The sequence below is a fragment of the Vigna unguiculata genome, chromosome 3 (genome assembly GCF_037176805.1).
Source record: "Vigna unguiculata cultivar grain cowpea cultivar isolate G323 ecotype 2 chromosome 3, ASM3717680v1, whole genome shotgun sequence".
Classification (NCBI taxonomy): Eukaryota; Viridiplantae; Streptophyta; class Magnoliopsida; order Fabales; family Fabaceae; genus Vigna; species Vigna unguiculata.
Genome location: NC_140794.1, coordinates 5,931,084 through 5,950,282, shown reverse-complemented (window position 1 = coordinate 5,950,282; position 19,199 = coordinate 5,931,084). Strand labels below are relative to the sequence as shown.

The 19,199-nt window shown below is 31.8% G+C and overlaps 2 protein-coding genes across 2 annotated transcripts; both read right to left on the bottom strand.

Moving 5' to 3' along the window:
- Positions 1 to 5,215: 5,215 nt before the first annotated feature.
- Positions 5,216 to 5,691, bottom strand: LOC146887442 (uncharacterized). Its single transcript, XM_085670862.1, has one exon. The coding sequence runs from the start codon at positions 5,541 to 5,543 to the stop codon at positions 5,322 to 5,324; it is 222 nt and encodes a 73-aa protein (XP_085526988.1). The 5' UTR covers positions 5,544 to 5,691; the 3' UTR covers positions 5,216 to 5,321.
- A 2,243-nt stretch (positions 5,692 to 7,934) lies between these two features.
- Positions 7,935 to 11,068, bottom strand: LOC114176421 (uncharacterized). Its single transcript, XM_028061463.2, has 7 exons — positions 10,862 to 11,068; positions 10,509 to 10,594; positions 9,822 to 9,965; positions 9,598 to 9,706; positions 9,283 to 9,406; positions 8,728 to 9,001; positions 7,935 to 8,286 (listed from the first exon to the last, which is right to left on the bottom strand). The coding sequence occupies exons 1-7, from the start codon at positions 10,965 to 10,967 to the stop codon at positions 8,179 to 8,181; spliced, it is 951 nt and encodes a 316-aa protein (XP_027917264.1). The 5' UTR covers positions 10,968 to 11,068; the 3' UTR covers positions 7,935 to 8,178.
- Between the last annotated feature and the right edge of the window lie 8,131 nt (positions 11,069 to 19,199).

The following is a 19,199-nucleotide window of genomic DNA, read 5'->3' as shown; positions in this document are numbered from 1 at the left end:
AGATCGAAAAGAATATGCTATATATTATTAATAGTAACATACGGTTTTTATTATATTTTAAGTTATCATTAATTTTTATAATGACAAAAATCTAAGAAAACATCATAATGCTCTTGTTTATTAAAGATAATAGATAGGTTATGAAATTGGATAGTACAATATTATAAATAAGCAACTATTGTTAACAGGTTTTGCGGCAAGTCATTCAATGCACCATACCCTTCTCCTTACCATCGTCCCCCTTTCCAAAATAAACTAAAAATATGTTGGTAACACTTCTTAAGTTTTTTTTTTTTTTTACTTAAAAAAAATTGGATTCGGTCATAATTATTTTGTCGGATCAATTTAATTGAACTGATTAGGTACAAAACTAAAATATTTAATTACCATTTTGGTTTTTATATTTTGGACTTTGATTCGTTTTGGTTCTGATATTTATTTTTGATTCAATCAAGTTTCATTATATGTTAAATCGATTCAATATGATCTCTTATGTTAAATTGTTGTTCATGTTATTTGAAAGATGATTACGTGTCAATTTAATAAGAGGTTTAATTATTAATTTGGTTTATATATTCCTTTGCGAACTCAATTGAGTCCTTATATTGTTTAAATAGACCTAATGTGGTCATTTTTGTGAAATCAATGTTAATATTCTTACGAGATCCCATGTATAAGTGCAAACCCTCTTCTCCTTCTCTAACCTCTTCTTTTTCGGCAATACAATCTCACTAATTACCTCTTCCAGATCCAAGATCGACTACTTTAGATCCAAAATCAGATATCCAAGATCTTCGTTTTTTGTCTACTACATTGTCGAAGATGGATACATGAACCCAATTATGAATTTTAGATTTGTAAGGTACATAGAGAATGACGCTGACAAAAAAATGGATCACATTGTCTCTATGTAAAAAATGTAAGAACTCAATTGAGTAAAAAAAAAATATGAGGACAAAATTACTAATTAAGCATTTTTATTCGAGTGACATATGATCACCTTTTAAAGGGCGTTAACGCTAATTTAACATAATGAACCACATCTAATTAATTTAACATATAACCAGACTTAATTGAATAAAAACCAAATACTATGATCAAATGACTAAAAACCCAAAATAGAGGACCAACATTGTAGTTAAGTCAAATTAAGAAGATATTTCATAGTTCCTTTGATGAATGAAGCGATTGTTAATAATAACTCTTAGAAGTAATTTTGTATTAAAACAAGACTTAATTAAGTTGTAAGTTTCTTAAGTATTTTTAATTGTTCTTTTAGTGTTATTTTTTTTATATTTTATAATTAAGTTGCTATCTTTAATTTTTTTGTTAATGGTTGTAACATGACTTTTATCGTGTTCCATTATTTTTATTTTCTTTAGTTGTCTCTACATGCTAAAAAATATAATATTTTTGTGATTGTACTATATAAAATCGAGGTCATCTTAATCATGACCAAAATAGTTTCGCAAGATCGGGTCAAAATTATAGACATCATACTAGCTGGACAAATTAGAAATGTGTTCATCTGACATTACGATACGCCATTTATTATAGAATTTGGACCTTCCTAAACTAGAATTACATTCCTAATAAAGAAACAGTGAGTCGAACCAGGTAAGGGTCCAACTAATAAGGTATATATATATATATATATATGTATATATATATATATATATATAAAGAAAATAACAATCCACCGTCATAACTCTAAGAGTTCATTATCGTAGATGTCTTTTGTCGAGTTGACTGACTTTAGTTCAAACATAACTACCTATATCACATTAACTAATGTCAGACTGTTTACAGGTATCAAACTCTTTTAGTTCATTGAGGAATTACGTTAAAACATCTCAAACAATGAAGTAGAGATATATCAGGTCTTGCAAGACAACTCAAATTCATACAAAAATAATGATTAATATAAAATGATATTGTAACTAATATAAAAATAGCAAATATTTTTTACTAATCTTATTGAAAGTATGTTGATAATAGGGTTGTGATATTTTCTTTTAACTTTCACATCATCACCTAGAACAACTAAGAAATGGTCATTGTTAGTACCATTAATTTAAGCAATGGTTACGATTACTTATCATCAAACACGTTTTTAATTAAAGTGATAAAAATCATTTATCATTTTAAACTGATCACAATATCATCTTATATTAATCACAAAATTTTAACATTTTTTAAAAATAAATAATAAAAACTTAAGTGAAAAATGTATAACCGAATTAAATATTCAAATACGTAAACTTAGCTTAACATTGAATAAATTCAAATTGAATTAAAATTATGAGACATAACAATAAATCGGCAAAATTTGGAACTCGTTTTAAATATTTGGGTTAATCTAAAAGAAGTTAACGGGGTGGACAAATTTTAAAAGATGGGATTTGAGGGGTATTTTTGTAACATAAAGCTCAAATTTGATTCCCTCTATCTCTTGATCATAGTTCAAAATTCATAACTGTTAGGCAACCAGTTATTATGACAAGTGCTCATTAATTTGCGCTATAATCCAAGTATTGTTAACAATAAACTATATATCGAATAAATAATAATATTTTAGGAATTTTTGGGAAAACTTTTAGTTACTTCGTTTTTATTTTTATTTTTTTTATAGTTCGAAACTTTGTAATATTGGTAAATGAGTTATTTTTTGCTAGTTTGTAATTTTTAGAGTTATTTAAGCATTACTTTTAATTTATTTATATTTATTTTTGTCTTAAATTATTCATTAATTTTTTATTCTAATATTTTTAAAATGTATATTTATATTATATTTTTCTTCTTCTTTCACTTGTAAAAGAATGATTATGTTTTACAAAATATAATTTTTAATTCTTACTTTTACATAAGATATAATGATAAATAATAATAATTTTTATATTATATCATTTAGTTTAAATATTATAATATTTATTTTATTATTTGGACATTAAACATCAAAATATTGGTAGATGATAGTTTTTATAATGCCTTTCTAATCGTTATATTAATTGACCTGATGAAAGTATATTATCTACTTAACGGTATGATATTTTACTTTCTTCTAAATTTAACTGAAAATAATTTTAATATAGTTTTAATATGAATAGTAAAATACATAATATAATATGTTTATATATAATAATTGAAGTAAAATGTGTAAATAAAACGATTGGTTTATAAATAACAAATTACAAACAAAAATTATAATTTACATATCTATTTCAACCATTTTATGTTTTTTAGTTACTTAAATAAGTAATTTTATCAAGCATTTATAATATAATAAGTTAACTTAATAACTTTTAGCTGATAAAAAAAAAAAACTTTCACTCAAAAAACTTTACCAAACATTATAACAAACTGACTTAATATTTTAAGCTACCTGCAACTTATTACTAGTTTTGTTAAAGACATTGATAGCCTTCAAAATTATACCATAGAATCAATTTCTTCTCCAAAATTATCACATATAAAATGAACACTAATTGATTAAAAAGACTAAAAATCCTTAAGTGACGCGTTAAGTATCATAATTACTTTAATGTTTCAAAAATTAAAATAACAATTCATAGCCATAACTTTCACAAGGAGAAAGATTAAGATAAAAGACAAAAAAATAAAATAAAATAAAGTTCAAAATTTTGAGCATGTTAGATTTCTTCCTTTTTTTTTCTTCAAATGTTTATCCATCTCCTTCACAGCAATAAAAGAAAGGAATAGGAAAAATAGTGGAAGCAATTGAATTAACATTTATGATTAGAATATGACGAGGTGGGTTTATCTGTGTTCTTTTCCATATCTTAGTTTCTGAATGATAGAATAAATAAGAAAAATACACAAATGAGATGAAAATTGGGTTTTCTGATTAAGTTAAGAGAGCAAAAGTATATAATACAAAGAAGATTCTCATTTATTTTTGCTTATAAAAATAGGTTAACGAACGAGAAACTCTAAATAAATAAATACATAAATCACTAAAGAATCATATTGCATCAACTACATTTACTAAAAAGAAAAGAAGAAAAGTTGTCTTTTACTTCGTGCACCCTTACAATTTCTTCAAGCACCTCCTCGCATCTTTTTAAAATGATAATTTTATCTTCCTTAAAAGTGATTTCCAGATTATATATTTTGAAAATTTTCAGAAATATATTTTCTGAGACATGATTTGCACAACGAAATTTTCAAATAGAATTTTTGGAACACAGGAAATACATTTTGAAACGAGATTTTTCAAATAAACTTTTCAGAATGTATATAATATCTTCCAAAATGATTTTTTTTTTTGGAAATACTTCTGCATGAAATATGAAATGTTTTTCGAAAATAACTTTTCACAACACAAAATATATGAAAACCGTGGCGGTGACAATCGTCATGTGATACACTGGTATTTTCATGTTATTATGGAAGAGCAATTATTAATTATGGACGTGCAGTTCAAAAAGTTTATATACAAATTATGAGTAACCAGAAGAAAGAGACACCGAAGTTGGGCCCAAGATTGGGGAGCAAATTTGATTTATAAATCTTTCTCTTTCTGCACACCATAGTTACTACTACACCCCCAAAATTTGTAAAATGGTCATTCTACTATTATGGTGACTTTTGACTTACCTATTCCGCAAAGAAGTTTTCTTATATAACATTTTGTAGAACAAATTTTACGATTATATTATATGCTTTTCAGATTATCCAAGTTTCCAGAATAATGTTTTTGTAACTTCTTAACATCCATCTCCCCTTTTTAGATTATGCAATCCAAAAAATATCGTGAATCGATTAACCGTGAAGTTTTCAATCCCCCTCCATCCTGCCATTTCAGTTTCACAAATCGATTCTGGACTAACGATTTAACAGATTTACGCAGCTTCATCTGCAATTAATGACGTCAAATGCAGATAATTGATTAATCGATGATAATAAAAGGAATAGGGAGCGATTACAAGTTCATCACTGTCGGTATTAATTTCAGAAGGAATCTATAGTTTATCGTGATTCTTATCCATTACGCGGTGGAAACTGCATCCATCATCGTTATAAAGAATTTGTGGATAAGAGTAGGACAAATCGATAACAACAAAAAGAAAAAGGTTAAAACTTTGGTCGGTCCATTATTCAGGAAAAGAATATCTTTTTACGTCACTAACAGAGATATTTTAGCATACGATCGACATCATAGTTTTTACCAGAATTGCATAGGAAAAACAAAGTATGAAGGAACAAAATTAAACAACTTGTCTAAACTTGAAGCATGTACAAGAGTGGAGAAGAAAGAAAAAGATGGGAAGTGCAAGAATGAGATGAAGATGAAGATGAATTTAAGCAGAGAAGAAGCTGTCGGAAGCAGCCATAGCAAGTTGGGTCTTGGGCTCCAAAACCCTCTGGAGAAGCTGCTTCTTTTCCTTGATTGCCGATACCATCACCGAAACGGAAGAAAGCAGGTCGATTTCTCCAGCAGCACCACCAGCGCCGCCACTTTTTTTCAAAATCTTCACCCTCCTCTCGTACTCCTCCGCCACCAGAATAGCAATGTCAGACATCCTAGTAGTATGTGTGTTGCTGAGATGAAAAAGGTTTTGTTTTGTAGTGTGTTTTTTGTTTTGCGTCTTCACATCCCATTTATAAAGGGGAATTTGGATAAGAATGGAGGTGAAACCAAGTTGTGAAGTTGTTGTTGCTTGGTTGAGGGTGGTGGGTTTGGTTTGTCTGTTTTCACAATACACTTTTTGTGGGTGGGGCACCTTGTTTTCATTGTTTTCAGCGTTTTATTTGGTAAGTGTGGGCGCCCACTGAATGTGGAATGTCATCAAAAGTTTAAAAGTGGGTTAGGGGCCATGTAGCCATTGCTCTCATCCTCATCACGCTAACCTACGTTATTAACCAACGAGATAATAATATTTTAATCCATTTTTCTATAATTTTATAAGTTCTTTATAAAATTTTAAGAAAATTATATTTAGAAACACAATTTATTTTTATTTCTAATTTTTTAAATTTAGTTATATTAATAAAATTGAAGTTAAATTGTAGCATTTTGATATTATGTTTCTATGATAAGAATATGTCTGTATGGGCTAAAAGAATATGTTTCTATGAGAATTTAAAATATCTTTTTGTTCCGCTTCCCTCTTCCCTTCATAAATACCCATTATTTTCCTCTTGGCCTGTGTCGCATCATGGCCTGACTTTACCTATCCATTTCTTTTTCTATGTATTTTTCTCTGTGCTGTCTTTCTCCATCACCATAATCATGTCCAATAAATTTTATTGTTTCTTAAAAAAAAAATGTCAATATTCTAAAACTTTCAGAATACACTTTAAAATTTTCACTACTTTTTTTCATTGTTCCGGAATAACATTCCATAAACCAATTTTTGGTAATGATACTTTTATGAAATATGTAAAAAAAGTAGATTTAGGGGGAAACAGTGGAAAGACATGTAAAAAATAGAATGCCCCTTAAATAACCGAGGAGGAGGATTCATATCCTGAATAAAATTCAACCAGTAAGAAAATATTTTATTTACGTTTTACAGAAGCTCGTGACCTTATATTTTAGGCTAAAATTTTATTTCAAAATCATTTGTTTAAATAATTTTAGAAACTCATATAAATAGATAAGTTGTGTTTGAATGGATAATCTCTAAACACTCATAAATATTTCCAAAAACAACTATTATTTTTACATCATGTACAATTTTAAGCATGAGTTGTTTTCTTTCACTATAGTAACCTTCTTTGAAGGATTTTACGTATAATACTATAAAAAGTGGTTACAACTATAAAATCTTTAAATCAAATTAGAGATTTAGAGATTAATATAACATTCTAAAAAGACTTAGATATTAGTATATTTTGATCAAAACTCAGAATATTTAGTGTAATTCATTTTAAATGTATGTAATTATTTCTATTAGGATAGGCAGAAACAATTTAAATTTATATTTTTGGATTTTAAATTCAATTTACTTAATTAAATTTAGATAGAATTTATTGGATAATTTGGTAGATTTTGAAAATTCAAGATTATGAATTAATTAGCTATAAAACATTGGTAAGGTCCATGTAAGATAAAAATGGGTTTTAGATGGATTCAATTCACGTAAGATTGAGTTTGGTTGGCTTAATGAAAAATATTGAGTTGTGTTGGCCGAAGTGACTCAAGTTGCGTCGAGTTAAATTAAACCATGTTGAAGTCAAGTTAGGATATACCCATGTTATCCTAAGCCAAATCTAAGTTAAGTTGGATCTTAATTCCAAGTCATTTCAGGCCTTACTCGAGTTAGATTGTGTCAGAACCATGTCAAATTAGTTGGGTTACACTCTAAACTTGAATCAAATCAAGCCTAGGTCAGACCAAGTTGGTTGAGACTTGTGGGTTAGGAATAACTAAATTCAGGCTAAGTCAATGATGAACCAGTGAAACTTAATGTGTGTTTGGTTGCACGTCCTTTTGACATATAATTGATTTATCAACATAAAATGTATGTTTGTTGGTTTTAAAATCAATTTAAAACTAAAAGATTCACGCCCACATAGAAACAAATAATATTAGTTTTCGCGTCCATGAGATCGATTCAACAAAATCAATTTTTTCAACGCATATCCAAACACACTCAATAAAAAACAAGCTACATCAGGCATAATAGAACTAAACTCAAATCAACCTAAGTTAGATAGAGATAAGATATATTAGGTTTCGTCGAACCTAATAAGTCAATATCAAGACCAATTGAATCAAGTCCAACTCAAATTAGACTTAATTAGGTCAGAAAAGTCTAACTAGATCAAATCAACATCAATTTGACATACATAGATTAGGTCTACTCAAATTCAAATCAAAATCAAGTCAATTCAAAACTAAATATAAAACTAATTTAAAAAGAAAAAAAAAAACTATGGAAACTGAATTTAGTCTAGCATAAAAGGTATTGGAAAAATGCAATCCGATTTGATCTATTCAAAATAAATCTGAATTTTGAATTCAATCTATTTTATTATATATATGTCTATATGAATTAAATCTGTACATGAAAAATTCACAAATTTCCAAACACTAGAACAATTATACAAGTGAAACCTAAGTGAGAGTGGCTCGGGAATTTTATGAGCGAAGTGCATATCTTCCTAACAAGGGCCAAACTGCCAACCAAGGTCTTTATGATCCCTTCAAATTCATAGGAGGCCCAATGTTTTGAGGTGCTGTACATGCTCCGCAGGGATGGATGGAGGACACCAATCAGGTCCTGTTATCTCTCCATCAATGTCTTCAACCACGTACTCCTATCATAACCAAAACATCACAACATCATTTACACTACCCACAATGGAAGGAAAAACATGTAGTATAAGCTTCACATAGACTTAAAAAATAGTTGTTTATAACCATCATAACCATCTTCTATCCTCCATTGCTTCCAAGTTCCACTAAATTCATCTAAATGAACCAAACATAAAAGAAGAAATAGAGTGTAGACTCTTCCTCTCTTAAAAACAAAATAGCTTTGAAGATGTATATTATCTTGGATTTAAAGGCCAAACAGACAAAAATCGTTTTCTTTACCTCCTGCAGTAATTTCTAGATAAGTTCCTCAGTAAACAAAGCAAATAACTAAATGGACCTGTTGCTCATACAGCAAGGTATTTAAGTTGACTCAGCAGCTGTAGTGAATCAATAATTGAACCAAATGCACAAAAGACAAAAAGAAAGTAAGCCAGAGGCACCTTTGTTAGCATCCTTTTTGCAAGTATGTGATGATGACGCTGCCATATCCGTTGTCCTACCATTGTAGCCACTAATACACTGTAAAATATCCCAATTACAGTAAAGAGTACTACAAAAATCAAAGCCATTATGAGTAGTACTGGTAGCTCTGTATCCTCGGAACCTCTCATGCAACCACAACATTCCGTTTCCATGTTTCCGCAACTCTCCAAGCATGAATTACATTCAAGCCACGTGAAAGAAGTACCTCCATAATTATAGTTGGCACGAACTCTGCCAAGACAACAAACAAAACAAAACCAACCTTAATCACTACCATTGAGGATCACACACTTTCTGACATATACTTCAAATATAACATGAAACGGAATACTTTCTGAATTGAGCATGTCCAAAGATGTATAAAATATAAGAGCTACATACTTAAGTATTTTAACAGTGTCAAGAAAGGAAAATATACTGTGCTTCAAGTAATTATTATTATGACTCACGAGTATATGCATTTCAACAGTGTCAAAGGTTTGTTGTTGTGAGTATTTAAAAGCAGTTATTACCCGGGTTGACAGCAACAAAGACATATTTCTCGACAAGGCTGATCCAAATCATTGAGAACTGCTCGATCAGAACAAGTGATAAAGCATCCAGAGAGGCCAATAAACACAAAAAACAACACTGCTCCTGCATTTGGCAAGACCAAAATGAAATCAATGAAGAACCAGAATAATCCTATGTATGGAAAAAGCAAACTACAAATACAAGAAATTAATCAATATCAGAATTTACCACCATCGTCCAGCATAATAAATTAGTAACAGTAATACATGTAATAAGCATTTTGATGACCACTGCTCAAGTCCATAGTAATTTACCACATATATAGTAAAAGCTCAACACATTATCAAAACCGAAAACAAGACGAAGCTGATACTGCTGGGAACCATCTATCAGATAAACCAAATAGGCCAGTGCAGCAATCACCTGCAGACAAAAAGAAATAAGGTTTGTGATGCAGAATTAGAACATTTACATGCAAACAATTATTATATATGGATATGTCTTTATATGGATAGGAAAATCGAAAAAAATCACCTACAAGCTGTACAGCCAAAAATATAAACAAAATGTCTCTGGTTACAAAAAACCGAAATTTGAAAGTACGCCATTTTCTGTAAGCATCATGAACACTCAAATGGTATTGAGCCTTGCAGGTAGTGCAGTGAGCAAACGCAAACCCTTCCTGCAAGAAAATTCAGTAATTTACACCTATTAGATCAAGCACTGGAGCAGCAACATTATTACACAGAAAAATTATCTTTTACAATTGTTCACCCCTGACATTTTAGTCTCTAAGCTGCACCTGAACTTTATGGGATCATTTTCCAAGGGAAAATTGGACCATATAGTATGTATCTGTTTTCATCACTATGTGAAGTAAATTATCCTTTAAAGATGAGTATGTGGATAAGTATATATTAAAGAGATCTCAGTATAGCCTTCAAATTCAAATGAACTCATACCTTACTAAAAGTACTACAATTCACACATAAAAGATACGTAACAAGACAAATGTGGACTCAGAAACGATAACTCAACATGCACAGTGTTTAATTTATCAGCCGAGCAAAAAGTGCAGACACATGAAAGTTGTCGCATTCTAGCAATAAAATTCATCACCTAATGCATTGAAAATCTCTTCTTGATATGGTTATAGCACAACAAACTTCACATCGTACACAGTGTTGAAATTTGAAATGCTTTAAATGGGGACAGCATCTTTTACCTTAACCGCTCGCCAATGATCCAAACACTCTCGATGTACATACTTTGACGTCCCTTTGCATTTGCAAGGGGCAATGAAATCTCTACCTGAGAAGAGTAAACAGATACATAAACAAAACAGCGTAATAATAGATCCAAATATTTAGCTCCATAACGAAACTTCCACATATTTGAAGCTAGCCAATACATAACTGCCAGAAAAACCACTCTGCTTACAAATAAAATGAAATAAGAACTACGTAGTAAGAGCAACAACATAATAATAAAAGGGCTAGATTGAAATGATTAAATCTAGAATCCCAGTAATTAAAACGAGGATATATAAGTAACATGAAGTGGAATGAACCGAAATACCGTCAGTTTCAAGACAAATCCGGCATTGAATTTGTTGGGAGGGAGCGGCTTCAAGGTCGATCTCAGTAACCGGTGATGGAGGGAGAAGAGGAGAAGAATCGGTCATTTTGAAAACGCAGAGAAAGTAAGACGAAAATTAGCGGTGTTGTTGAAGAAAGTGTGACATAACATGAAACCTAAGGTTAAGGTGACTATTGACTTTGCAGATCAGTATATATACCTCGCAAAACAAGGAAGAAGATGAGTCTACCCCTAAACTGACGTGGCAAACGCAGCCAATTAAATTAAATTATGAATAAAGAATCTAAAGTATGGGGGAAGTTTTTGCTTGTGTGGACATACTTTTACCATGTATGTTTTTGTAACGATATAATTTCGTATTTAAATTAAAAGAAATTATAGATTTAGTCTCTATTTATACAATATATTATGCATCATATTATGAAAATTACATGTTTTAATATATTATTAAATATTTTGAAGATATTTATAAATGATATTTTATGATATAGTGATTTATTATTAGATCATGATATATGTATAAGATGTTATAAAATATTTCTAAAATATTTATAATTAATATTTTATGATATAATATATTTTTTGTATCACATTTTATGATACGTTTTTAAGATATTACAATTCGGTGCATTAAACATTCGTTTAAATTTGCATTTTGATATGGAGAGTTTGATGTTGACTTATAAAATTTTAAGAGTCAAATTACAATATAGAATATTAAGAATCATGTAATTACAATATGAAATATTATCATTTGTAGAGATTGTAAAAATACGAGAGATATAAGATATATGATAGATATAAAAGACATGTTACAGGAGAAATTTGTTAAATAGTTTATATATATATATATATATATATATATATATATATATAAAACAAAATATAAAATCAAATGTCTTAATGTAATTTTTTTGTGAAAATAAAGTCATAAAATTAAATTGATTCGAAAATTTATCTTTTTCAAATGCGAATTCAAACAGGATACAAATTTAAATAAATACAAACTTAAGTGTATGTTGAGTGTAATCGATTGTCCAATATCTTTAATATATAATAATTTATATTCATATAATAGAATTTGTTTTACGTGTGTCAATTTTGTAAATCCTTCATTGGATAATATTAAAAAAATATTTATTTTTATTATTTTTTGATTCTTAACTTTTGTTATATTAGAAAAAAAATTCAAAGAATTGTTATTATATATCTTATGGTTCAAATAGTTAAGTATTTATAATTTTTTTTAAATTAATATAATTTTTATTTTATTACATCCTTAATTTTTAATTTTTTTTGCAATTTTTCGATGGTTAATCAATCGACATACAATTAGTCATTTTTGCTTTTTAATATATTTAATTGTTTTTTTTATGATGTAGAATATTACTCTAATAATTTTTACTTTCTAACTTACTATCACATATCACAGTATAATTTTACGATACAATTTATAAACACATTCATTTTCTATAATATAATTATTTCATTTATTTTCATGAAGATTTACTTTCTAACTTACTATCACATATCACAGTATAATTTTACGATACAATTTATAAACACATTCATTTTCTATAATATAATTATTTCATTTATTTTCATGAAGATCAAAAGATGAAATACATATCTAATTTTAAATTATTATTAGTTTATATTTTTTTTCTATGTTATTTCATTTAACCGGTATATTATAATATTTAGTAATGTATAAAAGAAATCATTATAATTTAGATAAAGAAAGTAAAGTACCATTTGAAATATTTTTAAATTTATATATCGGTTTTCTTTATATACATTTTTTTAAAATGTTTTTTTAAATTTATCAACTTTGTTTGATTAACGTTTTTCTAAATTAATATATATTTTAATTATTATGAAATTTAATTTATATGTAACTGCATAATATTTTATATAATTCTTTTATTTTTATTTAATTGTTATTTAGTTCTTTAATTTAAAATTTATATAATTATAATCTTTTATAAATATTTTACATTGAATACTATATTTTTATATTCAATATTAATAACATTATGTTTCATTTTTTGTGTTTTTTTATAAAAGTAAGTTAATCAACATTGAAACTGTACAAACTAACATGAAGGGTGAAATTGAGATAATAACGTCTATGTCTACTTCTTGCCATAGGGTAATCCATCCAAATAGTTTGAATTAAATGAAGGATGTCAAAGTGTTTTTTGTGATTGTAATAATTATAATGAATTTAACATTAGGTTAATTAGGTTAATTTAGAGTTCATATATCAATAAATTCATTTAAAAGTAGTTATTACCCTTAACTTTATAATTCATGGAAAATTTTACGAGGGTAATTAATTTATATAAAAAAACTTGAAACATTTTACATTAACACATATTTTCTTTGGTAAGAAATTAAAAAAAAAAATTGAAATCCTCAAATTTTCTAAAATTAAATGTGTAAGACCCACTTTAAGTTTGTCCTAAAATTTAAGGACCTCTCTTAGTCAGTTGGGCCTAAGACTGGCCCATAAGGCATCCCAAAACCCCTAAACCAGCCTAACCCTCTCATGTTCTGCCCATTTTGCAAAAATCAGTCATCTTACTCTTCTTTTCCCCTCAAACAGTGCTCTGCTAGGGCTCGAAGCTCATTCAGATTCAAGTAAGCTCAACCTCATTCTCTGCTCCACCTCTTGAGTATGCTCCTAAAGCTGTTGGGTTCGTTGTCGTAGGTGCCTGTGCTTTCCACTAGCATCTATCCAGGTGAGGGAAGCTAGGATTTTTCATGCTTTTATAAATAATGTGTCTTTTTGTTTCTGTTGGGTGCTCTTGATAATTTGATGTGCTTTTGATGGTGTGAAAATAATCGGTGTATTGTTTCTGGATGGATTTTTGGCTTTGCATGCGTGAGTGAGATCTGTTATGCTCGCCTAAGCGAGTTGTTTCTCGCCCAAACGGGAAGCTCTCGCCTAAGCGAGGAGCTCTTGCCTAAGCGAGAATGACAGTAACTCGCACCCTTTTATTTTCGAGTGCTCGCCTGAGCGAAGGCCTCTCGCTTGAGCGAGATGAGCTAGCTTGAGCGAGAACTCGAAGTACTCTCTGTTTTCAATCTCGCTTAAGCGAAAGTTTTTCGCTTGAGCGAGAGACCTTGTTGCCTGAGCGAGAGCTCCTTAGCTTGAGCGAGATTGACAATTGTTAAATGCTTGTATGCTCCCATAATTGATTTGTTTACTCTTTTAAAGCATGAAATATGATGCCAACGTTTTATACAACGTGCTTGTGTTTTCTTAAATTTTTTATGTTTGGGATTTTGTGTTTTTACATGTTGAAATCATTAAAAAGCTGTCAGTTTAGCTTAAGCGAGGGATTTTAGCTTAAGCGAGATCAGTCTTGCTTAAGCGAGAATTTCTAGCTTAAGCGAGATCAGTCTAGCTTAAGCGAGAATTTCTAGCTTAAGCGAGACCAGTCTAGCTTAAGCGAGATCAGTCTAGCTTAAGCGAGAATTGCTGCAGAATTTTAATTCCTTACTTTAACTTGAACTTGTGGATTGATTCAATTACTTTTAAAAGCATGAATTGGGCGAATGGGTATGAGTAGAATGGTTTAAGGTCTGTGATTGATACGTTTAACATGACCTTGGCATGTGACTTGTATGAGATGGTTGGTAATCAAAGTGGCATGGTGTCGGTATGAATTACATTTCTATATTCATGAATTGGGAAGGATGATTTGGAATGGATTCAACATGGAGCATGTATGAGGATGGATTATAAAGTTTGGCATGAGATTTATAAGCATGATAAATATTACTGTTTGTTTGAATATGTATAGTATGTGGTCAGTACGTAATTCCTTGAAATTTCTAGGTGAGATTTCAGGGTTGTGCTTCAGTGGTCGGGACGTAATTCCATGGCCCCTGTTAGTGGGTGTCCATGGTGGTGCCTCATCTATATAATTTGGTAAGGATTCAAGGTAAGGATTGCATCCTGAGACTCTAAAGAGTCAGTTAGTCTCACTTAGAGCGGACTGACTCTTGTGGTGAGAGTAGCAGGAGGCCTGAAACTCATTAAGGGCTAACCTTGTGTGTAGGGGATTGATTCATTGTAACACTTGTAACACATAGCTCGGGGGTGAGCAGCTCGGGGGTGAGCAGAGGTATCCACCATAAGTGCAAGCATCCGCTGAATCCGACCAGGTTATATGTATTCGGATGAGTCGAGTCGAGTCTTAGTGTATTGATTGGAAGGTCATAACATGCTTGGATGATGTATGCATATTGGACTGTGAAAGTATATCTGATTGCATGATAAAATCTTTTTGGCTCTAGCTTACCCTTGCTTGTTTGATTGCCTTGTATGTTGTTCTTCTACCTTTGCGATGATCATCAATTTATTGATGGGAGCAGATGCGAGAGGTAGTCGAGGTCAACCGGGAAGAGATGATTCTGCTACACAGTCTACCTGGGCTGGACTTCATGTTTTATTTGGGCTTTTCTTTAGGGCTAAGGCCCGTGTATTGTATTACCACCAAGGCTTTATTTCGAATATCGGCTATTTCTTACTCCTTTTGGGTTGTAGGCTTTGTAATGAGCTTTAGTATTTCCTTTTAAGTACCTTGGATAACTGTAAGGAGTGACTTTATACTCCGCAACTTGGTTTTTTTATATTATCCGGTGTAAGATTTCATTTAATTATGTTATTATTTAAATGGGATGTTACATTAATGGTATCAGAGCAGTTCGTCCTTAGGATGACCTGAGGTTGTGGGTTTGTCATGTCTCGCAGGCGTGAGTAGTCATGTCTTGTCAAGTGTGTCAGTAAAACCAAAAGCTTTAAGAACAGAAAAACGCCTTGATAAAGTAGTGAGGGTGCACACTCACGACTAGATTAAGGGTTAATTTTCCTTTCTGAATTCTGCTGGCTACGGAAAGAAGGGTGACATACAAAAGGGTTTGGTTGTTTGTAGATGATGGAGTGTTGCTTCGTATGTTCTAGTTTGTCTTGTTATGCCTCTGTACTATATGTCTGGTGTATATAGAAATGAGGGAATGCAGATCCAATGTCAACTTGGCCTGCTTTCCTTTATAAGTGTTGGATGAGGTCTCTAAGACAACTTCTTGCCTCAGAGATAGGAAGTTGATGTGTGATGTATACCGTTGAGCAAGGGAAGCTAAGTTTGGGTTAATAGTTTGAGAACAGATGTTGGAGTTTAGCAACGATTGGACTAAGGGAGCTTCAAGGACAAGTTTGGGATCAAATGCCGCAAGTTTTCCAAAATGAGTTGAATCTAAAGGTTAAAACATATGGGAGATATCAGTGCATGCAAGTGTAACAACGTTTGAGGAACATCAACCTGGTTCTACATTCCGGCAATACCATAATTCAGAGTTCTACAGATACCTGTGATATTAAGAGAAGTGTCATTAGATATGGTCGTATGGCCATATCTAGTGTTTTCTTGGATTGGTGGAAGAGAAGCAATTGGCAATATCCTGGGTTGTAGAAAATAATGAAATTGCTTGGCATCGAGCAAACTGAGAAAGATAAAGACCATGGGGGTGTAAAAAGACAACAAATCTCTAGTTGGAGGCTAAGATGGAGTAGAGCTTATGGATCAATCAAGTGAGATGATGTTTCCTAAGTAAAGGAAAAAATAATATGTGGATAAAAATGAAGTGGCATAAAGGTTTCGTACTAGGTTGGATAGTCAGAAGGAGATGATTTGGTCTTTGGAGTTGATAGAAGGATGTTTCAAGGAAAAGTAATTCACATGAGCAGAATAATTGACCTTAGGCTGAGACCAAGAAACCTAAGTGTTGGATCTTGTAGGAATGGCAAGAACTAGTGGGGGCAAATTACACTAAAGAATGAAAGGAGAAGAAAAGTCTGAAGAAATTGAAATGGTATATACGATAGTTGGTGCTAGAGTGATTAGCGCGAATGATCAAATTCGAGGATACAAGGTATAAAAGTGGTGCTTGGGATATGGATTTGGTTTTGTTCGGGATCGTATACCTCTTGGTGTCGCCCATATGGTAGAGGAGTCATGGGTGCCTGCAAGAGGGAGTTGGGGTTGAGATGGTGGTTTGCTACAATTGCGGTCAAGTGAAGTTTACTCGGGTGTGTTTCATGTTTCATGGTGACCAAAGGATTTAAATTCAAAGCCAATTTGAATTGTTTCCTTTGCAAGGTTGGGACACAATCTCAAGGGTGAATTGATTGTTTTCTTAATCTCATTCTTAGGAGATATGATCCCCAACGAAGTAGTATCCTTTGATTTGAAGAGATAAGTCAGTAGTAGTGTAACAAGTGTGGATCAAGCTGAAAGATGAGGGCTGGGTGTCATGTGAATCAGAGTTATATGGCAAAGGCAAGCGAAAAATAGACGCAAGGAATCTCAATGGTAGAAGAGTTATAGATTTATTCTGAAGGAAATATTAGAATTTTCGCTTTGGAGTGATGAAGTTCACTTTTGCATTTGGGTTTGAAGTCGAACTTGTGCTAATAGCTTCTAATTGGAGGATTTATGCTGGGATTGTGAAGTAAGAGAAACAAGTGAAAGAGTTGTTGGAGACATAATGGTATAAACTCAGTATAATCACCAAGATGACTACAAGTTTGGTGAATCTTCAAAAAGAAGTTGTGGTGTGTCAAGCCGTTCAAGAAGAGTATTGACTAAGGTTGGAGTGACTAATAAGGAATATGGTTTTAAAAGGATAGATACCTTGTTGAGAAAATGGAACGCTAAGGCTATCAAAAGAGGAGTTTAAAGGGGTTCTACAAGTTTTATAGGGGTCTCGAGGAAGGTTTCTCAACGGCAATTGGTTCCTTGTCATGGCGGACACGAAAGGATCATTATTTTGAGTAAACAAACAAGTGATCTTGTGTATGAATCAGAGTAGCGCAACGGGATGGTGGCAGATGATGCTTAGAAATGGTAAGAGGTGCGTGAGAAGAACTATCTTACTCATGACCTAGTGAAGTGATTTCCTTGGTCTAGTTATTCGACTAGGACGAGTGAGTTTCTCAAAGAGGTTGGAAAAAAAAAATAAAGCCAAATCGGGCAATCTTAGTTTGAGGTGTATCGTAGAGTTGCTTGGTGCAAAAACATACTAGAGATTTGGAGTCAATGGAAGTTATGGTTTTGTGGTTTAGTGGAATGATGGTTACGAGTTAAGGGATAAAAAAAAATGAGGACAGGATGCCAAAATGATATGGCAATGGAATAAGTTGATAGTTTTAAATTGGAACTGGAATAACTCGGTAGGGAACTTTGTTGCCTTGGTTGAAGCCAACAAAGGAAGTAAGATGTTATGAGTGTCGTTATACGTAAAAGTGGTCAAGAGTGTTGATGGTGGGGCAGTAGGCCAGAACTCAAGAGTGATCAAGTCAGTGGAGTGATGCTTAAAGGAGAGAACAAAGTGATGTGAAGTGATAAATACATGCTTTAGTTTGAGACTTGAAGTCATCTGAGACTTTGATAAAAACCTACAAGAGGTAGTGGAGAGCATATGGTAGACGAGTCGGTATATCAAATGCAAGTTGGTTGGGCAGGTAAGAAGGAGCATCCCAGTTTTAAGGTTGTAGGTTGGAAGTTACTTTGAGAGTAGTGACTAAATCAATCTACACAGTTGAACACATATTGCTTAGCACAGAGGCGAAGTTTCCAGTTACTATAGGTGTTGGAGTCGTTTTATTAGTCATGTCTAAGTGGCGGTTGTCGGATGAAATAAGGAAAACGTAGTTTTCTTCCCATCTCGTCGGTGAATTTTCGAGGTCGAAAATTTTTGTTGTTGGGGAGAATGTAAGACCCACTTTAAGTTTGTCCTAAAATTTAAGGGCCTCTCTTAGTCAGTTGGGCCTAAGGCTGGCCCATAAGGCATCCCAAAACCCCTAAACCAGCCTAACCCTCTCATGTTCTGCCCATTTTGCAAAAATCAGTCATCTTACTCCTCTTTTCCCCTCAAACAGTGCTCTGCTAGGGCTCGAAGCTCATTCAGATTCAAGTAAGCTCAACCTCATTCTCTGCTCCACCTCTTGAGTATGCTCCTAAAGCTGTTGGGTTCGTTGTCGTAGGTGCCTGTGCTTTCCACTAGCATCTATCCAGGTGAGGGAAGCTAGGATTTTTCATGCTTTTATAAATAATGTGTCTTTTTGTTTCTGTTGGGTGCTCTTGATAATTTGATGTGCTTTTGATGGTGTGAAAATAATCGGTGTATTGTTTCTGGATGGATTTTTGGCTTTGCATGCGTGAGTGAGATCTGTTATGCTCGCCTAAGCGAGTTGTTTCTCGCCCAAACGGGAAGCTCTCGCCTAAGCGAGGAGCTCTTGCCTAAG